At 41.1% G+C, this 25,157-nt stretch overlaps 1 protein-coding gene across 1 annotated transcript; it reads left to right on the forward strand.

Annotated features, from left to right (window-relative positions):
• Positions 1 to 574: 574 nt before the first annotated feature.
• Positions 575 to 24,238, forward strand: LOC110085573 (gasdermin-A). The gene is made up of 13 exons (XM_073004230.2): positions 575 to 663; positions 4,159 to 4,395; positions 5,697 to 5,886; positions 6,303 to 6,468; positions 6,687 to 6,783; positions 11,696 to 11,734; positions 14,108 to 14,146; positions 16,882 to 16,941; positions 18,783 to 18,833; positions 19,313 to 19,461; positions 20,734 to 20,884; positions 22,177 to 22,250; positions 23,145 to 24,238. The coding sequence occupies exons 2-13, from the start codon at positions 4,179 to 4,181 to the stop codon at positions 23,373 to 23,375; spliced, it is 1,464 nt and encodes a 487-aa protein (XP_072860331.2). The 5' UTR covers positions 575 to 663; positions 4,159 to 4,178; the 3' UTR covers positions 23,376 to 24,238.
• Positions 24,239 to 25,157: the final 919 nt, after the last annotated feature.

Genomic DNA, 25,157 nt, shown 5'->3' on the forward strand with positions numbered 1-25,157 from the left:
TGAATGAATGAATAAATAAATAAATAAATAAATAAATAAATAACGTAAATAAAGTACAGTGGACCCTCGACTTACAGACTTTTCGAGTTACAGACTTCTCTGGCCGCAAAATTTAGATTCGACTTGCAGACAGAGAATCGACTTACAGACCAGAAAAAAACCAAAATGGAATAAAAATAGAATAAAAACTGCCAGTTATGGGATTAATCAGTTTTCAATGCATTGTAGGTCAATGGAGATTCGACCTACAGACTTTTCAACTTGCAGCCACCGTTCCAATACGGATTAATTCTGTAAGTAGAGGGTCCACTGTAACATGAGTGTTTCCCAGGAAGAGAAGTTTAAAAATACTGTAGAAGGTAAATCCTTGGGAGGGAGGCTTTTTTGGGCACAGCACATACGGGACTGGCCCTGTGCCCGTGTGTATTCTCAGTTAAGAAGCATGTGGTGAAAGAGCTACACAGAGTGAAGCATATCTTCTTCCTCCTTCTTTTCTTCCCCTGCCCCCCCCCCACACACTTGCAAGGCTATTCTAAGAGCAATGAGAAAACTAAGAGAATACAGGAGAAGGAGTTGAGAATACTTCTTCCTTCGCTGCCACTGCATCCAGCAGTCTCAGCAGGAGCCCCACATTTTCTGGAGCTCAGCAGCTGCAACCATCAGGTAAGGGTGTCCAGGGATCCACGAGTGAGGGATGAGAGAGAGTTTGCAAGAAGGAATATGTTGCCAAGTTTTGGATTTTTGGTTAAATTCCTCTGACCGCACAGCAGAATTGCAGTAAGGCTCAAAGCTAAATAGCTTCAAGTTCCCCAGAGTAGTCTGCCTCTTTTCTCATCAACTGGCACTTACAGTCTGAATAACTAATTCTGAGACATTAGCAGGAAAAAGCAGGAAAGATTTCATTACTAACAATTCAACAGATGAAACATCAAACTGATAAACATGACTGCTTTCAGCAACAGACTTCAACAAACTCTAGAGGGGGAAAAGCACTAAGCAGAGAGGTGAGGCTCTCTTTGAATTCAGAGGGATGGAAGGAATGGCTGGTTAGTGCTGGACAGATCGACAGTCACCGCAGCCCAGAAAGGTCCAAGCCAAACTTGCTAAGGCACCATGCGAAGTTGCAAAAACTCCAGCAGAATAAAGGAACCGGGAGGGGGCTCAGTTAGGGCTGCCCATTTTTTCCTTTGGGCACCCTTGGCAATGCCTTTCTTTCTTTCTTTCTTTCTTTCTTTCTTTCTTTCTTTCTTTCTTTCTTTCTTTCTTTCTTTCTTTCTTTCTTTCTTTCTTTCTTTCTTTCTTTCTTTCTCTTTCTTTCTTTCTTTCTTTCTTTCTTTCTTTCTTTGCCTGCCTGCCTGCCTGCCTGCCTGCCTGCCTGCCTGCTTGGTTTCCAACGTGTTTATTTTTTTCCTCCAAGTTTCCAGAAGATGACAACATGCATTCCTAAATAATGTCTAGCCTGGGCGGCTCCTTCTGTTCTCTTCCCCTTCTTTTTATCTCTTCCATGATTAAGCTCACAGAAAGAAAACTGTATAAAAGCGTCGTTATCGCCCATTAAATTTACAGGGTGGTTTTACTCTGAAAAGTGTCACCGCAAGGAAGAAGTGACTTGAGGACCCACAATTATTTATAATACCTTGACCTACAGGTTGACCAAAGAGATGCTTAAGAATTTGGAAAATACTGTATAGTATACAAAGGGGTAGCGGAGGAGTGTGATTTCCACTTGCTGGAAGAGAAAGCGAAAGAGTCTGCAGAAATTCCCATTCTGGCGCAACCGGGCAGCAGACGAAATGTGTCTCCAGCCGGGAAGGGTGTGTTTTAAGTTCCCACATTTGGAGCAGACGCCTTGACAGCTCGGTAAACAGCGAGGTGTAAGATCCCGTCGCTTACAAGCCAAAGAACCGGAGACTGAAGCATTGTAAGTACGGAAGAGGCGAGAATCGTTCAAGAGTTGCCCAAATGCATCGGGACAGGGCGGCGGGCTGTTCAGCGCTTTAAAAAAAAATCTCCCTGCCCTCTGGCGAATCTCGATAATGTGAGTGATTTTTGCCGACCTGTCAACTGAGCAGAAGTTAACGGTGGGGAAAGAGGCAAAAATTATAGTCGGTGCGTTTGGGATTCAAGGATTGAGAAAGTCTATCTTCAGAGAAGCTGGTAAAGAAAACGAAAGCAAGAAGAATACGTAACTCGTGTTCTTAAGCAAGCACTTTTCTATTAAGTTCTGTTCACCATTCCAAAAAGTTGATTGGAACTTCTGAAATTGTGAAACATCTCTTGAAACAAGTCCGCTCAGGACTCCCGAATGGTAGGGTTGTTAATCACTCCGAACGACATGTTGATCAGATAATCTATATCTGCATAAATTTAATAGCATGACCCTTTAGCTGCTGACCTGACCATTGCTAGAGCAGTCTGAGCTGATAGCTTTGGTGAATTTAACTGGTAGCTTCTTCTGCTAAAGTGTTAATTACAATTCGAGTTTAAGCCCGGAGTACTTAACAGAGAATGAGAAGTAGTCCCCAACCTTTTCTGAATTCCCTGTTGGGTAGGCGGGGCCCGTTCGCGCATGCGCGGGTGGGGACGCTCGCACGGGTGGGGCGTGCTCTTGCACATGCGCAGGTGGGGGGCGCTCACGCGCGGGTTGGCGGGACACCCGTACGGGCGGCGGCGGGACGGGCGACCTGTCTCCGCGGTCCTGCCTTGGAAATTCCATTGTCAGGGTGTGACTCCTCTCTCTCAGATACCAGTGCCTTGATGCGTTAACTATTTAGCTAATGGCCCCTTTAAATTACTACAGGAATAAACGTGTTTTCTTTAATCATCTTCACTTACATCCTTTCTTTCCGCTGCCACCAAGCCTTCACCTCTTGCTTACCTGGCCGCCCCTTCTAGCACGATTCACATAGCCAGCCCTCAGGTGTGGACTCAGCACCACAGCAGCTTGAACCAAACAAATTAGATTTTAATAAAATACATAGTCTTAAAAGCACATTGTTTATTCCTTTATTCAGCACAGTCTTTCCCTCCATGACCGCATCCCCTCTACTCCATCTCTCTCTCTCTCTCTCTCTCTCCCTCTCAGACCCCACCCTCCAGAACCGTCCTCTCCCCACCAGACTGCTCTACAAACACATTCCAACACACTCCACTCCACTAGTTTCTTCCAGCCAATCAGAACCACCCCTAGCAACATTCTACGCTCCTCATTCAGCCACTCCATAATTCCATAAATAATGCAGCTTATGATCACGTCAACATTTACTGTCTCCCAGACATGTGGGTCCTATCATGTTTTAACTTTGAGAGATAATCCAAAAAATCACCATTTAAAGGAGACAAAATGGGCTCTGCTGTATGTATACAGACTTTGAGGATAGAAATGCTGGCTGAAAGTATCTTGCAACTAGAATAGGCCCATGGAATTGATTCTCCATATCCGATTGATTCAATGGGCGTACTCTAGTTGCAATTTACCACTGGATTTCATCCAAAGGGTAGAATCCTGTTGCCAGTCTTTCCCTGCCCATTCTGAACATGGGTGCTCTAAAAGTGCTGAAAAGACAGTGTGTTCTAAATGCAAAACATCTTCCAAATTGTAATGAAGACAAAAGCTCTACGAAGGTAAGGCACCCTCAGGCTTTCAAGAGAAATGAGATATTTTCCATAGCCGAATAGGAATTCAAATCAAAGGCTCCTTGGCCCTAGGCTGTTACTATCTACTATGAGACACTAAATATCATCAATAAATGGATACAGGTACAGTATTTAGGGAGATTTCACATGTAGTTTTGAACTGTCCATAAAATGCCCCACCGCTTTCACTTTTTCCCATGGCAATGAAAGAACTAGAATTTGTTCTGAAATAATTTTTTTAAACTGACATTTTCTAAAATCTCACAAATAAGGCACCTTTTCAGTCCTGCAGAACTTTTCATCAGGCTGGGTGTTACAGAGCGCACAGTGCAGAAGAAACAGAAGAATCTCAAATCATCTGGATTTGGAACCAAGTCCCCTTGTTTTCTGGTTGGTTGGTTTTAAATTGCTTTGAAAAATGGAATTCTAAAAAAAGAGGAAGGCATTTTGTAGCAGATTGCACAATATATTGCAATTCATGGGATTTCCCCCTCCCCCGTTCCTGTTGCTTCTCCCTTTTAGGTTCAACTTATGTCCAAAACATGACATTCCATAAAACGACCAAATCTTTGGCAAAACAGCTGGACCCAGAAGGAGAACTGATTCCTGTACACAGCATTATAGATCAAAGCAGTTTTAGGCCTCTCTGCCTGGTTCAGAGAAAGCTAAAGACGTCCTCGTGGCAGACCTGTCGTTTTCGTAAAACTGATTACAAGCTCTATGACATCCTGCTCTCAGAAGACATCCCTGCAGAACTAGGTAATCTGTAAGATTCAGGCCTGAAACAGATGTTACTGACAGCAGCCTGTGATTCAAGGAGGGAAATGCTTAACTGATATGAGTGTCTGAGGCCAGAAACAGACATTAGAGAAATTAAAAATAAGTCATGCTCTTTTTGCAGGGGGGCAGCTAAGGTCCTGTTTCCATTGCTGGAATAAACTGGCAGAGGGATCATATTTTTTTGGATTCAGGCTAAAGTCATGTGGACTTTAGCCTGGGTCCAAAACCTTTGTGGCGGCTTGTAAATCCTCCTCCTCCTCCTCCTCCTCCTCCTCCTCCTCCTCTGGCTGCCTGCTGCTTCTGCTGCCTCCATCTCCTGTCAGGTGGGTCCAATGAGGGGGGTGGGGGAGAATGGGAAGGGAGGGGCAAGAGGTGAGGGTGGGGGGAGTAAGGGGCTGGGGATGACAGTGGGTGCGTGAACAGACAGGGTGCAAGCGAGGCAGCCAGGGCTGGGCAGGACAGTGGGTGCGTGAACAAGTGGGTGCAGCTAGGTGGGTGAAAGGATGACCAGGCTGGCGACGGCTTTTTCAGCAATCCTGCTACTTACACTTTTTTAAATTCCTGCTATCCGGTAGCAGGATTTTTTTTTTATAAAGGAAAAATGTGTTGAGATATGAAGAATTGATTCCGATGAACTGATTGCACATTCACCCCAAAATAAATGGCCCTTTGCCAACCTAGCAGTTTGAAAGCATGTAAATGTGAGTAGATAAATAGGTACCACCACGGTGGGAAGGTAACGGCGTTCCATGTCTAGTTGCATTGGCTACGTGAGCACAGAAACTGTCTATGGACAAACGCTGGCTCTACATCTTGGGGACGGGGATGAGCACCGTGCCCTAGAGTTGGACACGACTGGACTAAATGTCAACGGGAACTTTTACCTTTAGCTTGGCAAAAAAAACCTCACTCCCCTGACAGAGTGGTTCACACAAGGATGTACCTTATGTGCACACTAATCACTTTAAATCATGTTTTTAAGGATAACAATGGGGGAGGGGGTTTGGCAATGGGATCTATGTGTGTTTGTGAAATGAGGAATTCTGTGCTTAAGCTCTGTGTATAGACACTCTCCCACTTTTTAATTTCCATGTGCGAAACATCTGATCTAAAACCCTTGCTGGACTGTTTTCAATCAGCATAGACTATTGTCTGGGTTGGTATAGGCAGTTCTCCTTTACTTTTTAGCATTTTCCTGCACCTCAAGAAAGCAGATGTTCTACCTCTCCTTTTGTTTTCCTACTTTTCCCTATCACAGATTTTCTCCTTTTTTTGCCCAGATGTCCAAGAGTCAGTCTCCATCACAATTGTGGATCAAATAGATGGAACACTGGAAGGGGCCATGGGTGAACCTCTGAATATAATGACGGTAGACATCAAGGGATCTGCCAGCATGTCTCACACAAGAACTGTGAAAGTGAAAAAGATACACATTTGCCCCAAGGTTCTGGATTCTGTGATTGAAAAAGCGTAAGTCTGGAAAGAAACAACTTTACAAATATCCCCTTTGGAAACCTTACTGAGAACTATCTTGTATGCCAATCCAAAACTAGTGTTTCTTATCATTGCTTTTGTTCACACGTGCTCTAGTTCCAGCATCAGCTAGAATTAATGTGCAGTTTCAAAAGCAGAAGCTTCATTGTCTGCTTCCTCCTAATATTAATTTGAGCATTCCAAAGAATATGACTCAAAAGTGCTAACCATTAACTGAAAAATGAGAAGGAAGTCTAATACAATAAAGTTGCACTTTAAAAAATGAAACTATGGTTGCTAGCTTTAAATATATAAACAATATATTCTTGCATATAGCTTTTCTGTACATCACTATTTTATGCAGTTTGCTTTTGGATACATACTGGCTAATAAATGTGCGTTTTCTCCTTTAGAAAAATCAAGATGGATCATGGATTTATTGAACAATCCAAGAGGCTACAGAGGAACCTGTATGTGATCACCGAGGCAATAGAAACTACAGAAGAAGCACGGTTTGAGGAAGCCAGTAAAATGGAAGGCAGCATCTTTTACAAAACCTGTGTCAAAATGCATCTTATGGTTAGAGTTGAGTTTTGCAACCTTTCGGGAAATGAAACAAATGGACTAAGTCCATCTTCAGCCCTAGTTAGATTTAGACCCATTGAAGTAAATGGAACATACTTACTTGGCTAACATCCTATTCAGTTCAATTCATCTGTTTCTATCTGGAACTAAAATTGGATTCAGATCATGATTTTTTCCATATAGGTGATTCAGGTTTTCCTCTCATGTTCCAGGGCACCAGAAAGGAAAATAAAGCACTTATCGTCCCAAAGTCCTGCATTCTGGCATTCAGGGCCAAGAGATTACAACTACTGAGAGGAGGATCCATAGGTAACGGACTTGTCTATTTTAGACCATAAGCATCTGAGCAAAGGAATTGTGGTCCATGAAGGTTCCTACTGAAATGAAAGTATTGATCTTGCGGGTACCACAAGCCTTTGTCTTTTGTTTGTTTTGTTTTTAGTATACAGTGGTGCCTCTCAAGACGAGTGCCCCGTTTAACGACGAAATCGCATCACGACGAACTTTTTGGGATTGCAAAAATGATAGCTTTACAATGTTTTAAATGGGGTTTTTTCGCTTTGTGATGATCGGTTCCCTGCTTCAGGAACCGATTCTCGCAAAATGACGATTTTCGGCCAGCTGATCGGTAGTTTCAAAATGGCCGCCGGGTTAAAAAAAAGGCTCCCCGCTTTTTTCTGGGACGGATTCCTCGTTGCACGGGCAGTGAAAATGGCCACGCTATGGAGGATCTTCGCTGGACGGTGAGTTTCAAGCCCATAGAAACGCATTAATCAGGTTTTAATGCGTTTCTATGGGCTTTTTTATTTCACATTACGACATTTTTGTTCTACAGCGATTTCGGTGGAATGAATTAACGTCGTAATGAGAGGCACCACTGTACATCTTCGAACAGACTAAGGGTGTGACGGCACTGCAAGGGAAATGTGCATTCAATCACTCTGAAGTCGCAACCAGAGAATTTGGGTCTGTTTGATTAAACAGCCACACTAACATCCAACTGCTTGCAGCTCTACTTACATCCCTGCAGGTGGAGCTGGGTTAATAAGCAATGAGATAGTATTTTTCCTCTCTGGATTGCTAGTTTCCAACACAAGGCTTTGCCTTGGTAAACTGTTAAAATAAATTAAATTAAATAAAATAAGAGGAGTCTTTCCCACGAGAAGCTTAACAGAAATAAGGAAGATCCTTGGGAGGGAGGCTTTGCTGGGCTCAATATGTACTGACATTGCCCTCTGCATGTGTGTGTGTGTTCTTGTACTTTAATGAGGTAAGAAGCAAGAAGTGAGGCTGATGGTAGGAAGGTGCTTTGAGTGTGTGCACACTTCAGCCTCCCTTTCTTCATCAATCCAAGTAACCACATGCTTATATTGATCTGAAAGCATCTGAAATGTTAAAAAATAGAAGGTTCCTTGGTGGACAGAAAAAGCCGCGGATTGGTGAGAAGGGACTCTGGGATGATTTGCATTTCCTATTCTTTTTTCTGATCAGCAGAAAAAATGTGAATCAACTCACCCCAAACCCATAGCATTTTCTGGTAATGTGGTTGCCCTTTAATATACCGTATTTTTTGCTCTATAAGACGCACTCCCCCCCAAAAAAAGTGGAGGGGAAAGTTTGTGCGTGTAATGGAGCGAAGCTGGCGATTTCGCCCCCACTGGCCCCGTGGGGGGGGAGCCTCCCAAGGGTCCGAGTCAGCCTTCCAGAACCCTTGGGAGGCTGCCCCCCACCCCCACGGGGCCAGCGGGGGCAAAATTGCCAGCTTCCAGGATCCTTTTGAGGCTTGGGAAGCTTCAGAAGAGTCCCTGAAGGTGGCCATTTTGTTCCCTCTGGCCCCACGGGGGGGGCAGGGTGAGCCTCCAGAGGGTCCTGGAACACACCCTAGGACCCTTTGGAGGCTCACCCTGCCCCCCCACGTGGGGCCAGAGGGGGCAAAATCACCACCTTCTGGGACTCTTTTGAGGCTTGGGAAGCTTCAGAAGAGTCCCTGAAGGTGGCAATTTCGCCCCCTCTGGCCCTCAGCGGGGCTGGGTGAGCCTCCAAAGGGTCCTAGGGTGTGTTCCATAAGACGGACCTCTCCATAAGACGCACCTGGACCCTTTGGAGGCTTCCCCCACCCTCACCCCCGCTGGCCCAGCAGGCCAAAATTCCCAGATTATTTTTTCCTGTTTTCTTCTCCTAAAAATTTGGTGCATTTTATGGAGAGGTACGTCTTATGGAGCGAAAAATATGGTAGCTATCTCTCAAACCCATCACCGTTTTTACTTATCCTGTTCATAAAAAGGATTCCATGAATTAAAATGTTCATGGTGACAAATTAATATCTTTGAAACAAGTTAAAAACCAGGCAGAGCAGTTTTAAAGAAAATTAAAAACACAAGTAATAAAACTATTGACATGCAGTAAACAAGACAATTTAAATCTACTTTCTTTATTCATATCAGAGTGTTGCACAATTAAAATTTATGGATGTATATAAAATATAAATAAAATTCAAACAGATTAAAACAGTAAAATAATTGGAATTTTTTTATCAGAAGCCACCTGTTTCAATAGCTTTATCTCAGCTGTTTACTAGATCTTCTTCTATACATTGGTAGTGCAAAAATTGCATGCACATAAATGATGCAATGATTGATTTTCTCTACATTCACAGAAAATTTATCCTATATCTAAGTAGACCCATTTTATTTGATTATTCTTTGATCTTCCTATTTTGCTTCAAAGTTATTAAATGATTTTCAGGTGCTTCAGTCAGGATCTCTCCTGGTGCGAGACAGTCTTCGGCCCTCATCCATTCGACAAGGGATGTTGTTTTCGCTCTCCATAGGTTTAAACTTAGCATCTTCTAGTCTAATATTTAGAGCTTGAGATGTGTGCAGAAAATGTTTCCTTCATTTTAGATGTCATGTAGTGGATTGCTGTTAATGAAATGGATGGTTTGATGCTCTTTGCCTTATTTTCTTCATTATTTACCAACACTTCTTAGCATACATCCAGAGAGTCCATGTCAGTCGCATAATAGACTTTTTCAGTGGGGGTAGGTTTCAGTCAGCCAGTAATAATCCTATAAGATTCATTAAAAGCTACATCCACTTGGTTGGCATGTGCTGATTCATACCATATGGCAATAGCGTATTATGTAGTGGAGTAGCACAGGGACAAAGCTATTGTTATTTGTTGTGGGAATACACCCCAGTTTGACCCAGCCAATTTCCTAAATACTGTATGTTATTTCTGGTGGCAAATTTCTGTTTGGTATTAGTTTATGTTTTTGTAGATCAGAGTTCAATTCAAAGTGGAGCTTTTGCTCTGCTTCTCTGTTCTTTAAGTAGAAGGCATAGGACTGTGTTTATAAGGGGTTTGGTTTCAGCTGGTTGTTTTTATAATATAAGGAAAGATTTTTTCCACCTTCGACTTTCAAGTCAAGATCGTCCACTCCTATAGTATGGGAATGTTGGTTGACCATTTCTGTAAATGTTAAAAATTAATGGTGCCTGGACACTACACTGTGGAAGATCGTTCCTTTGATTTTTCTAGTGACTGTGCTTCCCTTGATATTCAGTTAAAAGAATAATAATCAAATTATAGTCTGAAATTCTATTTCTTCACATAGTCCCCACACACTGCTTTTAGGGACAATCAGAGCTCTTGAGGAGAGTAACACACCTCAAATTGTCAAGGTAGCAACTTGGTGGGGAAACCCAGGAGAACCAGCCAGGAAGCATAGATGCATCAGTAGGTCTTTGAAAGAGACAACAGAGCTGCAGTAGAAAGTAATAAACAGGAATCAGGATTGTTCTGAGGATTTATGGCAGCATACGTCTCAAAGCATACAATGCAGAAGCCAATTGCTACTTATTAACAAGTTAACTCTGGGATTCCTAGTCATGGAGGGATGACTTATTAATTAGCACCTATTTACCATTGCAATTTACACTTAGGGTATGACTACACAACAGGAAAAATGGCAATGGGCCTACTGTGAAGTCATGCCTGAGAGGTCAGGTTTCCTGAGACAAATTTACTTCATTCAACCACACAGGAGAGAGAGAGAGAGAGAGAGGAGGAGGAGGAGGAGCAAATTGGAAATCAGCTTCTTAAGTTAGCTTTGCCCTGGCTGCTATCCAGATTTACAGGAAACAAGGCTAAAGCCCAGCTACCTTAACATGCCTCTAAGAAGTGCTAATTATCAGTTTCCTCCTTACTCTCTGCTGACTACTTGATCTTTTTTTAACCTTTAGTCTTCTACATATTCTAGTGCAATGGCACCAAGACTTTTTTTAAAAATGAAACGTGAAAGGGAAGGAGAGAGGAAAATAAATCACCCAGCTGACGCAAATGTATTCATTGCAAAGAAGGATAGAAGTAGCAAAGGAAAAAATTGAAATGGAGGGGGAAGCACTTGGCTTATTTTCATTGACTTGTATATCATGTAGTCAAAAAAATAATAATCTGAATTTTACAATCCCAGTCCTGGAGCACTTCTTGTATTATTTTGCCAATTTAGTCTTCCCCATAATGCCACCATAAATCTCCAACAGGAGTCTGGCCAGAGAGAAAGGATGGTGTTGATGCAAGAAATGACTGAATATGGCACATCGATTGGAATGAGAATGTTGAGGGACAATTTTCTAAGCATCCCTGTTTCTTCTCAGGAGGGGCCCTTTACTCTCACATTGTATTTCTCTGCTTTAATCACAATTCAAGGAGGGGCATTCCCTTGAGATATGTTTTAGGAACTAGAACTTGTAATAGTTCAGCCTTATTCGTATTTATTGAAAAGGTAGTCCCACCAAGTTAAATTATCTCAGGTAGCGATCAGACAGCAGGAAAGGTGTTCGTCCAATTGCACCAGAAAGGGAAGCAATCTCCCTTAAAGTGAACTTTATATCTGCTATGGGATCACTTCAATCCAGCCCCAAAATATAGTAGCCCTACAGCAAGTTGAGACAGAGTGCAATTCCCCATACGTCATGGGATTGCAGGGAAACAGATCGCACCAGACTGCTCCACATGTGATCCAAAATGCGATCTATTTTCCTGTGTGAACACACCCTCAGTAATGGATTGAAATACTATTTTTCTCTGACTGGGACACTGATCTGGTGTCCTTTTCAAATTTAAGGATTGGCAACATTTCTTCACAAATATTTATCTATGGGAAAAAGCCACTATTATTAATCCCCCTTTAGAAAACCACTTTTTTCCTTTTTCACAGGTATTTCATACTACCCAGATGATAAAACAAAAACGTTTGGTAAGTAGACTTTAGAAGTTTTGTTTCATATGTACTTGGGGATATCAGAGTCGTAATGATAGAGGTGGCTTCTTAGTGTCATACCATTTCTGACTAGACATGGGCACTTCGTACTTGTGAGTAGATAAATAGGTACCACCTTGGTGGGAAGGTAAATGGGGTTCCATGTCTTGTCGTGCTGGCCACATGACCATGGAGGATTGTCTACGGACAAAATATATAGATATACAGTGGTGCCTCACACAACGATGTTAATTGGTTCAAAAAAAATCAACGTTGTGTGAAACATCGTTCTGTGAAACACCATTTCCCATAGGAATACATTGAAAACCGGTTAATCCGTTCCAATTGGAATGGATTGCCCTCTTTAAGTGAAAAAACCCATAGGAAACATCGTTGAGTGAAACAATGTTTCCTCCATTGGAATGTATTGAAGCCGACTCAATACATTTCAATGGCTTTGCGAAGTCCTTTTTCGCTCCTGTAAAAGTGCCTTACAATGTTTGGAACATGTTTTAAATGCTTGCAATCGTTAGCCCACCTCCTGAACCCTATGCAAACTTAATTTGGTGTTGTTCTGAGTCGTCCTTAATTTTTAGTGATTTTCTGAATTTTCTTTCCTTCCAATGCATTCCAATGAGAGAAAATTCAGAAAATCACTAAAAATTAAGGACGACTCAGAACAACACCAAACTAAGTTTGCATAGGGTTCAGGAGGTGGGCTAACGATTGCAAGCATTTAAAACCTGTTCCAAACATTGTAAGGCACTTTTAAATGAGTGAAAACGGACATCGGAAAGAGCTTCAAAAGCAGGAAAACAGAGATCAAAGAGCCCTTTCCATTGTCCGTTTTCGCTCATTTAAAAGTGCCTTACAATGTTTGGAACAGGTTTTAAATGCTTGCAATCGTTAGCCCACCTCCTGAACCCTATGCAAACTTAATTTGGTGTTGTTCTGAGTCGTCCTTAATTTTTGGTGATTTTTTGAATTTTCTCTCATTGGAATGCATTGAACTGTCCATTCAATTGATTTAAATGGGGAAAATAAAGAAATCACCAAAAATTAATGAAGACTCAGAACAAAACCAAATTAAGTTTGCACATGTTTCACAAGGTGCACTATGGAATCAAAGCATTTAAAACAGGTTTCAAACATTTTAAGACACTTTTAAATGAGCAAAAAGGGACATCGTTAAGTGAAATTCCCCCATAGAGAACATTGTTAAACGATGGGGGAAATTCTTCAAAAAAAACCATCGCTGTGTGAATTCATCGTTGTATGAAGCAATCGTTGTGCGAGGCACCACTGTATGTAGATTGGTGGGCTAGAATACAACTGGAATCTAGATATGTAAAAGATAAAAAGGAGGGTTTTTATAAAGAGCAAATGCCCCTGGATAAAATACTATTAGAAACAGATGAGAAATTGATTTTTAAAAAGTATGAATTGTTATTAGAAATTAAGATGGAAAATAAAGTGGTAAAAATTGTATGACCAAATGGGTCCAAAGCATAGGGCATACATAATATTGATATTAATGTCTGGGAAATTAATATAAAAATTACAAAATCTGTAAATTTTAAAGAAAATATATTCAAAATGTTCTACAGATGGTACATGACACCAGATAAGTTGTCAAAAATGTATAAAGGTACGTCAAATATATCTTGGAAATCACAAGAGGGAACTTTATATCATATGTGGTGGACATGTAGTGAAGCAAAAAATTATTGGATGTTAATACATGAATGTTTACAGAAAATTCTGCTACGTAATATACTATTTAAACCAGAATTATTCTTATTAAATATGTTACCAGGGAGTTTAGATAGTCATTTGGTGATACATATAATAACTGCAGCCAGAATACTATATGCATGGAAATGGAAGAAAACCGAAATACCAAATCACAAAGAACTAATGGAAAAGATTGTAGAAGTGGCAGAGATGGACATATTAACAGAAGCTTTGAAAGACAATTCAATCCAAGAAGCATCTGAAAAAGGGGACCCTATATATAACTGGATCCGTTCAATAACTTGAAAGCCAAATGTGATAATTTAATACAAATAGTCAAATAACTCTAGTTGGAATTATATAGGGAACTAACAGACACAAAAGTCTTTTATGTAATGATATGTTTAAGTACAGATAATATGTGATAATGTATAGTACAATATATTCCCTGTTATCCCAAGTTATTTCCCTTTTCCCTTGAAATAGATAGATAGATAGATAGATAGATAGATAGATAGATAGATAGATAGATAGATAGATAGATAGATAGATAGATAGATAGATAGATAGATAGATAGATAGATAGATAGATAGATAAACAGATAAATGCAAAACCACTTTTTTCCTTTTTCACAGATATTTCATACTACTCAGATGATAAAACAAAAATGTTTGGTAAGTACGCTTTAGAAGTTTCATTTTATATGTACTTGAGGATATCAGCCCCATAACGAGGTGGCTTCTTAGTGTCATTAGTGTTAGCAAAACAGGCATATCATTTGCTGACTAGACATGGGCACTTCATATTTCCCTGGAGATAAGAATATAAACCGTGGCAATACAGTGGCCCAATCATGTCCCCCAGAACTGGCCTGAGCCATTTACCATTTACTGGGCTCTGTGTGATCCTTGGCTCTGTCAGTGTCATTGTTGCGTCAATCATTGCCTGACTGGCCCTTCCCCGCCTCCCTGCGCAGCCAACCACTCATCGGTTGAGTGAGGGGACTCCCCATCTCTGCACCATACTGATTGGCTGTGTGGGGAGCAGGGAAGAACCAGCCAGTCTGTTTCAGCAATTGATGTGACAATAATGGAGCCAAGCACTGTGTGGAGCCTGTAAGTGGCCTGGTAGATTCTACAAGATAAGATTGGAAAAATGAATATCAAGTGCCAATGACTTGTTGACCTTAAGTGTTGCTTGAGCCAAGAAAAATGGTATTCCTCTCCTTGAACCAAGGAACTCAATTGGTTCTGGTGGGTTGCGGAAACCGCTTCCTATTCAGTTGCTATTATTTCACTCTCCCATCTACTACTGGTTCTTGCAGGTAAAAATTTAAAGATCTGAATTATGGGAGGGTTTGTGCATTTTTAAAATAAAAGATAATATGCAGAGAGCTGGAAAACATTGTTTCCAGAATTTCCCAGGCAGGTGGCCATGCTGTTGGGCGATTCTGGGTCTTTTGTGCTGTTCATTATATGGTTGCCCGACATCAACCAAAGTGAATAAAAGATGCTTTTAAGAAACGGAAGCGATTTTGGCCTCTGGATTTAAGGCTGGTCCTAATAGTGATCAGAATCCTGTTATAAATTTACACCAGTGTAAGTGTAATGGCTTTTTTATTTTTATTTTTTATTATTATTTCCCCAAACAAATACATCAATACAAAACAATACAAAATACTAACAATCTAAAACCCAGTGCACCCCCATACCTATGGGACCCTTTGGAGTAATTCTTTTATTACGAACCTCTTTTCCAAAATTGTATTGATTGTTGCTTGTGGTTCTTAACCTTTGTTACTCAGGTGTTTTTGAACTGCAACTCCCAGAAACCTCAGCCAGCAGAGCTGATGGTGAAGGCTTCTGGGAGTTGCAGTCCAAAAACATCTGAGTAACAAAGGTTAAGAACCAGTGGCTTAGAAGCTTTCCCCTTCCACAAATTCAATAAGTGTACCTCAAATAGCATTACAAATATTCAAAGTTATTTCCCCTCTTTTCATCTTTAGTTCATTAGTCATTGTCATTTAACACAATGTCTCATACTTTGTTATAGCAATCTTCTAATTTGATATCATGTTTTTCTTTCCAGTATCTAGCTATTAATAATCTAGCACTTGTCATAAAATTAGAAATCAGTTCCTTTGAGTAATAATCAAGTTCTATCTTATCAAAAATTGACAGCAAAGCAACTTTTTAGTTAAATTCAATATCTTTTCCAAATATATCATGTATTTCCTTTAAAATCAATTTCTTCATCACATTTCCACAAGGCCTTAGAATAGTCTGAATTTATTATGTTCAATTCCACTGGAGTCATGTACCACGTTAAACTAATTTTAAAGAAATTCTCCTTTATTCTTACTGACATTAACATTAGAACTCTCTGTAAGGGTGCATTCTCTGACTCTTGTTTGGCTCCAAATAAATCATCAGACTTGCAAGGTTTGGAAATCGGTGTAACATTTATTGCATTGCTTAACAAGAAACCAGTATCCGCAAACCTGTTCCAAACTTACCCCCTTCCAACAACGTGTCGGCCAGGGGTTTCCATTCTTCAACCTTAAAGGGGTTTCTCCCTTGAACATCCCACAGTCCTGGCCAATCTAAAGTGGCCCCAGGGTTCAATATCTGTCCAGTCTCCCCTTCCAGCAAGGGGACGGCGTCCTCGTCTCTGTCATCCAGCCAGGCCAGTTCTCTGGAGGTGATGGGTGTCTGCCAGGGTCCCCTGGGTGTCCTTTCATCTGGATCTCCCTCACACTCCATTCGATCCTTTTTCTTCTCTCTCTCTCTCTCTCCACTTTCTCCACTTTCTCCTTCAACTTCCTTCGCCACTCTTTTGTCTCTCTCTCTCTCTCTTCCCCAATACGGAAGTTTAGGGGTGAGTGCCCTCCTCCTCTGGGCATCAGCCTCTTCTTTTGGTATTCGGAGCTTTTGTACCTTTCCCGTCCATGGGTCCTCTAACCAAACCCATTCCCAGTCTGGCGGTAAGGCCTCCTCACCCCTCTTTATATCCGCCAGACGAGCCTCCACCTCCACCCTCGGTTTCCATTCTGTTCCCGCCAAAACTGTCCTGGTTTCTTTGACCGCTAGTCCCTTCAAATTCTCCTCTATCTTCCCTGAGTCTGATCCCGGCCGTCTTATCTTCCTGGGAGGGGGAATTGGTAGGGTCTGTACTTCCTTGTTGGCGGGAGGGAGGAATGGCACTCTCGTGAGAGGGGCTTTGCTCTCACCTCTGGCCTTACACGCTCATCTTCCAAATTTTTATCTGATCCTCTGTTCTAATCTCTGTCTTTAAATCATGTTCCCAAATTGATTTTAATCCTTCTATTTCAATCTCATTTTCCTCCTGGCTTAAATAATGGTGTTAAACTCCTGCAAATTAGTGGGTCGCTATTTGCATACCTTTTCAGGCGCCAGTCGCACAATTATGTGTGCCTCTAGGAATCGAAGCATCGACCTGCGAATTAATGGTAATTCCACACAGCAATTTATGCTATTATATCTATACTGGTGAGATTGAAAATAGGGTTCTAGCCAGTGCTTCCAAGTGGCAAACTACACCTGTTATGGGAGGGTTTTTTCATACATTTGTAAGCAAACCTTAGCTCTGAAAAATTGTATGACAACTATAATTCCCACTGAATTCACAGAGGCTTTGTCCCTAGTAACATGCGTAGGATTGCAATCCAAAGCTGCAGTCTTCTGCCCATTTTACCAGGGCATTAGTTCCCCTGAAATTAGTAGCCTTTTGAATGAACTTGTTTAGAACTGCCTTTCAAACAGGAATATATTTTGCTGAATGAAGAATAACAATGCAGAAGTATATGTGCAGATTATTTACAGAAGCCCTATTCGGGGGTGGGGTGGGGATGCTACTCAGTACATCTATTATGTCATTTAATTTTCACTTCCTAGTAAACTGTTCAGAAAAAAATCACTTTAATTATTTGGAATGTAAATCCTATTTCCTCCATTCTGTTTTTCATCACCTAAGTAATGTAAGAGTTCTCAGCCAGATTCCAATTGTTGTTATTTGAAAAGATGGCTTGTTTGGACACTGGATGTTTTTGAAGTAGCTGAAAATGGCAATAGGGCATTATAGGACATGCTGCACACTTTGTGTGCATGTCTTAGGTTTTGCACATTATGGATGTAACTATTCAGTAAGTTGTCCTACTGTTTGCTCTGCTCCAGGAATGGGCTGGTTCACTTCTTCTCCTGGTACCCACATGACCACAATGCCACTGCAACCAGCCCGTCCCTCGAGTGTTCCTACCTTCCTGTAAGGTTTTAGATGCAGGTACCATATTTTCCCCAAAATAAGACAGAGTCATGTTAATTCTTGCTCCAAAAAACCACATTAGGGCTTATTTTCAGGAGGTGTTTTATTTTTTTCATGTACAGCCATATACATTTATTCAAATACAGTCTTCTTCTGGTTGCTGCACAGTCGTGGAGGGCAGGGCTTAATTGGGGCTTATTTTGGGGGTAGGACTTGTATTACAAGCATTGTAAAAATTATACTAGGACTTGTTTTCAGGTTAGGTCTTATTTTCAGGAAAATGGGGTAGGATCACTTTATTTTGGTCTGGGTCTAGCGCATGTGATTACTGGGATCAAAGCAAAGCAGATGGCTTGCTTCTTTCCATCTGTTTTCAATTTCCTAAGATTGCTCAGTAGCTTAAGCCAGTTAACAATACTGGGACATTAAAAACTTACTCTGTCGTCCAGCCAGGCCAGTTCTCCCCTTGGGGAGAGGGAGGAAGCAAAGATGGTTGTTGTTCTTAAAGCCTAGATAGGGCTGATGCCCAGTAAAAAATTGAAAACTTCCTCCCAGAAGGAGGAAGAGACAGAAAGGGACAAGGAAAGGAATTTTTTGTTTGTTTTCTTTCATTTTCCTTTCTCTTTACAGGGAGGGAGGCTAAATAGGGTCACTTGAGGTTTGTATACCATGTGGATGCACCAGATGGCATACTACACCTCTACAAGATCCTGTTTGGCCCAATCCAGCCCAATGAAGCCCTATTTTCTGCTTTTAAAACTTGTGTATTAAATTTGAGACCAGGAGTAATAGCAGGAAAACATAAGAAATTACCTTTTAAACCATGATAAGTTATGGTTTCAGTTTACCATGTCTAACTTCTAAAGTGCATCCAGGTAAAGCTTTTAAGTTGGGTTCACCATAATTTTTGCTTACTGGTCTTTCAAACAATTTTAGAACTAGGTTTTACCCTGTTTTAATGAGGGTCACACAAACAGCATATCAGCCATTTTTCTTCATTGGTTTGTTCTAATCTTGTTCTTGTTTAAGGTTTTGAAATGATGAAAGGAAAACGCCGAACATTTCAAACAGATGAAGGATGTAAGTAGCTTTTATGATGGAGCTTGGACTTAAATCTACACCTTAAAATGAAGCTGATAGTTTTTGTTTTAGTCAAATCATTCTCAATTTTAGCTCAGTACACATTACAAGCGTAATAGTAATGACATGCCATCAAAAAAGGCAATATTTTACAGTGAGGGATTATGTGGGCTGAGGGAGGAATCAGGGAAAAGATATGTGTACAGCATCCAGCACCTCTGCTATAACAGGTGTTCACTAAGGATATGCACAGCAAAAATGTTCAATTTTTTGTTCGTGTCATTCTTGGCTTTACTGTTATTCAAAATAACTAAGGTCATGATGTCAGTTATTTTTCCCAGTTTTGCAAAAAGAAATTAATCACAAATAAAGTTATTTTTAATTGATTAATACTAAGATGTTGCTATATGCCAGTAATCTCCACATCCTGAGCCTTGTCATTTTTCTCTTTCTGTTTATGCTACTCATTTTCTTTGAAGACAAGAAAGATGACCTACAAATGGAGGTTCAACAAGAATGCATGCAGTTCTCTTTATTAGCTAGGGATCTGTGTAGCCGATTTCTAACTGTTTTCTTGGCTATAATGAAGGACAATGAGAAACACCTTTTGCAAACACTGGAGTTCCAGGTAAAGACTTTCTTTTCCACTGGACCTCATGGGTTCCTGCATCCCTTGCTTCCAGCAGTGCATGCTGACTAAATGGTAGTTCCTTCATACACCTGTTCCTTCACCTGTTCCTTCAGTCATCGTGTTGACTTCCTGGGCTTCTCCCCTTACCGTCTATCAAATTCACTGTAATATGTTGTAATAATAGAGGAGCAGGATTTCTCTCCTGCAGTTTCCTGGCATCAAACTGAAACTTTACATGTTTGTTATGAAGCCCAGTATACAACCCTGGCCATTGTAATGTTCTGTGAGCAACCGTAGAGACTCATCCATGCAGGGATGTTTGGCCTGATTCCACCTCAGTCTCAGATCATTCCTGGCCAGCCCACATCTACCTGCCTTCCCACCAGTAGAGAAGAGGGTCGTACCTGTAGTCCCAGCCTTCTGGGAGCATGTGTGAATGCCTGCCCACATCCCCCTAGATGTGTGTGTTTCTGGTTCAGGCTCTTCTGCTTTCCTCTGGCTTGGCATCCTTGAGCTGGGCCTCAGCCTGGGCATTGTAATGCTCTGTAATTAACCATAGAGACTCTTCTAGGAGGGCAAGTTGGGCCTCAGGCCATACCCAGCCAGCCCACATCTGCCTGCCTTCACACCAATAGAGAAGAGGGTCCCGCCTGTTTTCCTATCCTTCTGGGTACATGTGAATGCTTGTCCACCTACACGTCTCTGTGTTTGTGTGAGAGAGAGGGAATGCCCACCTTTGGCTTGGGCTCTGCCTCTCTCTCCTGGCTTGGCATCCTTCAGCTGTGCCCTCCCTCCCACCAACCACAGTGGGCAAGAGCTGCCACTTCCCTTGCAGTGCTTCATTACACAACAGGAGACCTTATTACAAACTGGAAAGGAATCCTTCTGGCAGGGAAGGAAAAACTAGGCTTTTCTGGCTTTTTGTACCTTCTGGGTTCTGTTCAGCAAGTCAGATCTTGTCCCTGTAGCTTTAGAAAGGGGTTTGGAGTTTGGAAAGGCAGAAGCACCATCATGATTTCCACCACTACTTTGGACATCCACATCTGGCATTAGGTGGTATATAAAGCATACTTTCTATTAAGTTTTCTAGACTGTGCCACATATGAATTAAGAAGAACTGATCACAATTCTCACTGTATTTGCAAATAAAACGATATACTTGTGACAAACCTTATCACCTCACAAGCCCTGCTCTCATATATGCACCATCAAATCCCTGGCCCTAGGAAGCTGTCTTTAACAACATTTCATTTTTCCCTAAACTCTCAGCTGGAGCAGGCTCTTGAAGACCGTCTGCAATTCAAGCTGAAGACTGATGAGCCAGAACTGCAGGATCTGGTGGTGAATTTACTTGATTCTAGTGGAGCCATTATCGTTGACCTTGTGGAAGCAGTCCTTTACTTTCTTCAGGCTCTAGATGGTAAGGCCCATCCCTTTTTTCTGGACTCTCTGATTGTTTTCAGGATGAACTTTGCTCCATCCCCTCCTGCAACTGTACCTGTGAGTTCATGAAAGCTTAGAGGTCAGGTATGGTTGTAGGGAGAGGTGAAACAATTCTCATCCTTAAGACAGTTTTGATGAGAACTAAAGCTGCAGGACATTTTAAACCTTCTTCTTGTAGGCAGAGGCAGCCACCAGGATTGTTATCTAAGGTGTGAGATAGTATTGATTTGCTACTGTCTCCTAGAAATGCTTAACTGATTATTTGGAAATTCAGAGAAGACCCACGCTGTTTCATTCCTGATTAAAGTTGAGGTGGCTCTGGACTGGAGACCTGGTTATGAAAGTCTCAGCTCAATGCCAAGGCCAATCTTCACCCGAGCATAGCTTCTCCATTTTGGCTTTATTTTTGTAAAATAGATCATGACATGGTGTAATATGTCATGTGTTGCTCATCTGATTTTCAGATCTGCTAAAGACCATATGATTTTTATTTTGTCCTGATACGTAAAACCACAGAATTGAAAAAAGTATACTTTCTTTTTCACATGACTGTAAGTCTTCTGCCTTGGCCCTTCCCGGACGTTCTGCATTTAAGAACTCCCAAATGCCAGAAACTTTCAGGATCAGTGATTCATTTGTTGAAATGCTCACAGGACACTCCTGTACTGTTTACAACCCCAAAACACCTTTTCCACCACTCAATTAAAAGTAGACTTCTAGCCACTTTGTCTTCATTTTTTGCATCCTACCCCCATTGATTGGTTGAATGAATGAAAGAATGGATGGATGGATGAATGAATGCATTTTTAGCCATCTTTATAGATCCTAGGGAAATAAAATATGAAAAAAATGCTGTGGCCCATACCTGATCTAGGACTTCATAACCAAGGAGTATGAGATAATTGTCATGTTATGATTATTTTCTCTTAGGCATCATCACATATTTGTCAATCTCCTGCTGAACTGCAACTCTAAAAGGTCAACAACTCAAAATTTATAATACAGCAAGGGATTTTTTAAAAGGGAGTGTTTTATTCTGTGCTTTACTTGTTTTTTTTTTCATATTGTTCTTATTAGGAATTTTAATATGATAGTTGTTTAATACTTTTAAACTATTCTAATGATTTAATATTTGGTTTTTTACTTTGTTTCTTTTAAACGCTGTAGGCTGCCTTGGATCCTTTGGAAGAAAGGTGGCATATACTGTAAATATTTTAAATAAATAAATAAATAAACCCTGTCCTCAAACTGTTTTGTTTACTTTCTCAGAATTGACTGAACTCCAGCTGTGGTTGCTGGCAGAATCTGTGGAGAAAAAGATTGTGTCCAAGGAGGTGACACTGGTAAGGGGACATTTCAGTTAAACAACATCTCTTTTTTTTAAGGGGCAATAATTTTTTTTAAAGGAGGGGATCGAGGGAATAGTAGAGACACTTCCCAAAAATGTGTGAGATTCAAAGAGAGCATAATTGTGTCCCAACAGCATGAAAGGCTGTGATTCATATGAGTTCTTACCTGTTTCCTGCTGAGCAGTGTGCATGAACCTGTTGTAAGTCTTCCAATAATAGCTGAAGTCCTATGGCAGAAGTTAAACTTGGGGAAGGGTGATGGCATCACCAGTGATTTTTGGATAATGGAAGACATCTTCCTCCTTTCCTGAAGTTTATCAGACTCACAAGTAGTCTGTTTCATCATATGGGAGCCTGGGATTGAAGGAGAAAGACGATTCCACTGCCAGATGATTTTATTGGCAGGGAGAGATTTTCTGTAATTAAAAACTTCCTCCCTCTCTTCCATGGCTCCTCTTGCTTCCATGTGTTGAAATGGGTTAGACACAAATTGGACAAGCTGTTGGAAAGAGGGAAATCTTAAATACCAAAAATTGCTCTCTGCCAATGATGTCATCACACTTCCAGAGGCATAACTTATGGAACAGGATTTCAGCCTACAGCTATTAACCGAACTGAAGTTTTGTTGCATGTTTTGAGGCTGCAGTCTTTCATGTGCTTACTGGGAAATCGATTCTACTGAAGTACAGAGGTTCTGTCTCAGCAGAAATTTATACAGTTGAGTTGCATAGCATATAAATGGAGTAGCCACTGCTGTATTTCATAGTACTGTGGTGTCAGTTGGTTTCTACCGTAGACACTGAATGGTTTTGTTTTGTTTTTGCCAGTTGTGCCTGATATTGTAGACAGTGACATTCTGATTTTACTTTTTTTTTCTCACTTTGAAAGGTAAAAAGTATTCTGGATCACAAATTCAGCAAAAAAGGAGGAAGTTTTACTATAGATGTTCAGTCCCTGACTGAAGAGGAGCTGAATATAACTGGAGCAATGATTGAAATGAGCAGAGTGACAATTCAGAAAACCGGACTTAGCCTTGTTCTGACTGGAGAAGCTGCTGCTTTATCTGACTTAAATGCTCTGTATGTAGCTCTGTATGTACTCAGTCTCCTATCCAAATAGGAGCTTGACTCGAAAAACAAGGCATAACATGATGGTTATAATTTACAGAACAAATAACCTGTTATTGTTGTTGTTGTTTGAACTTATATACTGCACCACAGTGCTAAAGGACTCACTCTCTGGGTGGTTTACAACATAATTATGCAAACATCTTGCCCCCGAGCAAACTGAGTACACTACTCATTTTACTGACTTTGGAAAGACAGAAGACTGAATGAGCCTTCAGTCAGCTATCTGAATTTGCTGGGATTGAATTCAATAAATATTCTCAGAGACTCTCCCAACCCTGCTTATAACTTATTTGAACTGTTGCCTGCATATAAACCAGAGATGCGGTTGCTCCCTTTCCATTGCCCACTGATTCCCCATATTTTCCTCTCCCTCCTTCTTCTATGGCGGTGGAATGCAGTGTTGTTTTAGGTTAGCTCATGCGCTATAAGGGTGGAAGATGGGGTATTATCAGTTTGCTAAGATTGCATAGTTAACTTTGTCACAACTCTTTTGGCAGTTGGGGCACTAGGATTGGAGTCAGATCATGTACGGGTCAAAAAGAAGGCTGCTCGCCCAGGATAGTGAATGAACCTCTCTGTATGGGATGATAGGGGCATGGTCTGAGCCAGCATGGGGGCCCACTGGCCTAGCCCTTGCCCTTCAGGTGACAAAGAATCATGGAGTAGCATATGTGGGGTGGTCACCAAAAGACGGCGACTTCTGGGGGCAGACCTTCAGCAGCTGTTGAAGTGAATGGTGGTGGGCATCGGGGCAGGTGGGGCGTCTCACTGCACTGGGTCCAATTCCACAGTGCTGGCCAGGGACAGTTGCTGTAACTAATAAACTTTTAGTCTTTTTCTTCCAATGAAAAATTGTGTGTGTTGTTGTATTTCTCTGTATGTAGTTTAGAGGGCTCTGTGATAGGCCTGCAGCAATTTACTGAAACATAAAATGCAGAAGCAGTCTAAAGCTGAGCATTTTTGCTCCGATATAATTCCCACTGAGTCTTTGAGGCTTTGTCCCTAGTTACATGCTTAGGATTGCAAGCCAAAGCTGCAATGTTACCAGCCCTGAAATTACCATGTTTCCCTGAAAATAAGACCTAACCTGAAAATAAACCCTAGTAGGATTTTTCAGGATGCTTGTAATATAAGCCCTACCCCAAAAATAAGCCCCAGTTAAGTGAAACCACACCCTCCAACCAGAAGATGACATGACTATATTTGAATACATGTGGATTGTAATACATGGAGAAAAAAACACCCCCTGAAAAAATAAGCCCTAATGCGTTTTTGGAACAAAAATTAATATAAGACCCTGTCTTCTTTTTGGGGAAACATGGTAGTAGCCTTTTGAGTGACCTTGTTTAGAACAGCACTGCAGTCTTTTTCAAACAGGAATATATATTTGCTGACTGAGGAATAACAGGAAGTACATGTGCAGATGATTTACAGAAGTGGTCCAACATGGTGGAGGGAGACAGTTCACATTACTGTATTTCTGTTATGTCATTAATTTTTGCTCTCTAATGAACAGTTCAGAAACATTCACTTTAATTCTTTGGAAGATAAATCCTATTTTTCCCTTCTATTTTTCATCTCCTAACTCAGTAGCTGCCATTGTCAGCTACTTCAAAAACATTTGGAGTCAAAACAAGTCATCTTTTCAAATAACAATAATCAGGATGTGGCTAAGAACTCCAGCATCAGTTAGGACAGACCTGGGCAAAGTGCGGCCCAAGGGCCATATATGGCCCGCGAGCCACTCCTGTCCGGCCCATGGACAGTTTTG

This window comes from Pogona vitticeps, chromosome 6, assembly GCF_051106095.1.
Source record: "Pogona vitticeps strain Pit_001003342236 chromosome 6, PviZW2.1, whole genome shotgun sequence".
Taxonomy (NCBI): Eukaryota; Metazoa; Chordata; class Lepidosauria; order Squamata; family Agamidae; genus Pogona; species Pogona vitticeps.

Bases quoted from the DNA above. Each gene is read 5' to 3' on its own strand.
- LOC110085573 (XM_073004230.2), top strand. From the start codon at position 4,179: ATGACATTCCATAAAACGACCAAATCTTTGGCAAAACAGCTGGACCCA. The intron at 6,784-11,695 runs GTAACGGACTTG...CCTTTTTCACAG, and splicing joins ACTGAGAGGAGGATCCATAG to GTATTTCATACTACCCAGAT. The intron at 14,147-16,881 runs GTAAGTACGCTT...ATACCTTTTCAG, and splicing joins TGATAAAACAAAAATGTTTG to GCGCCAGTCGCACAATTATG.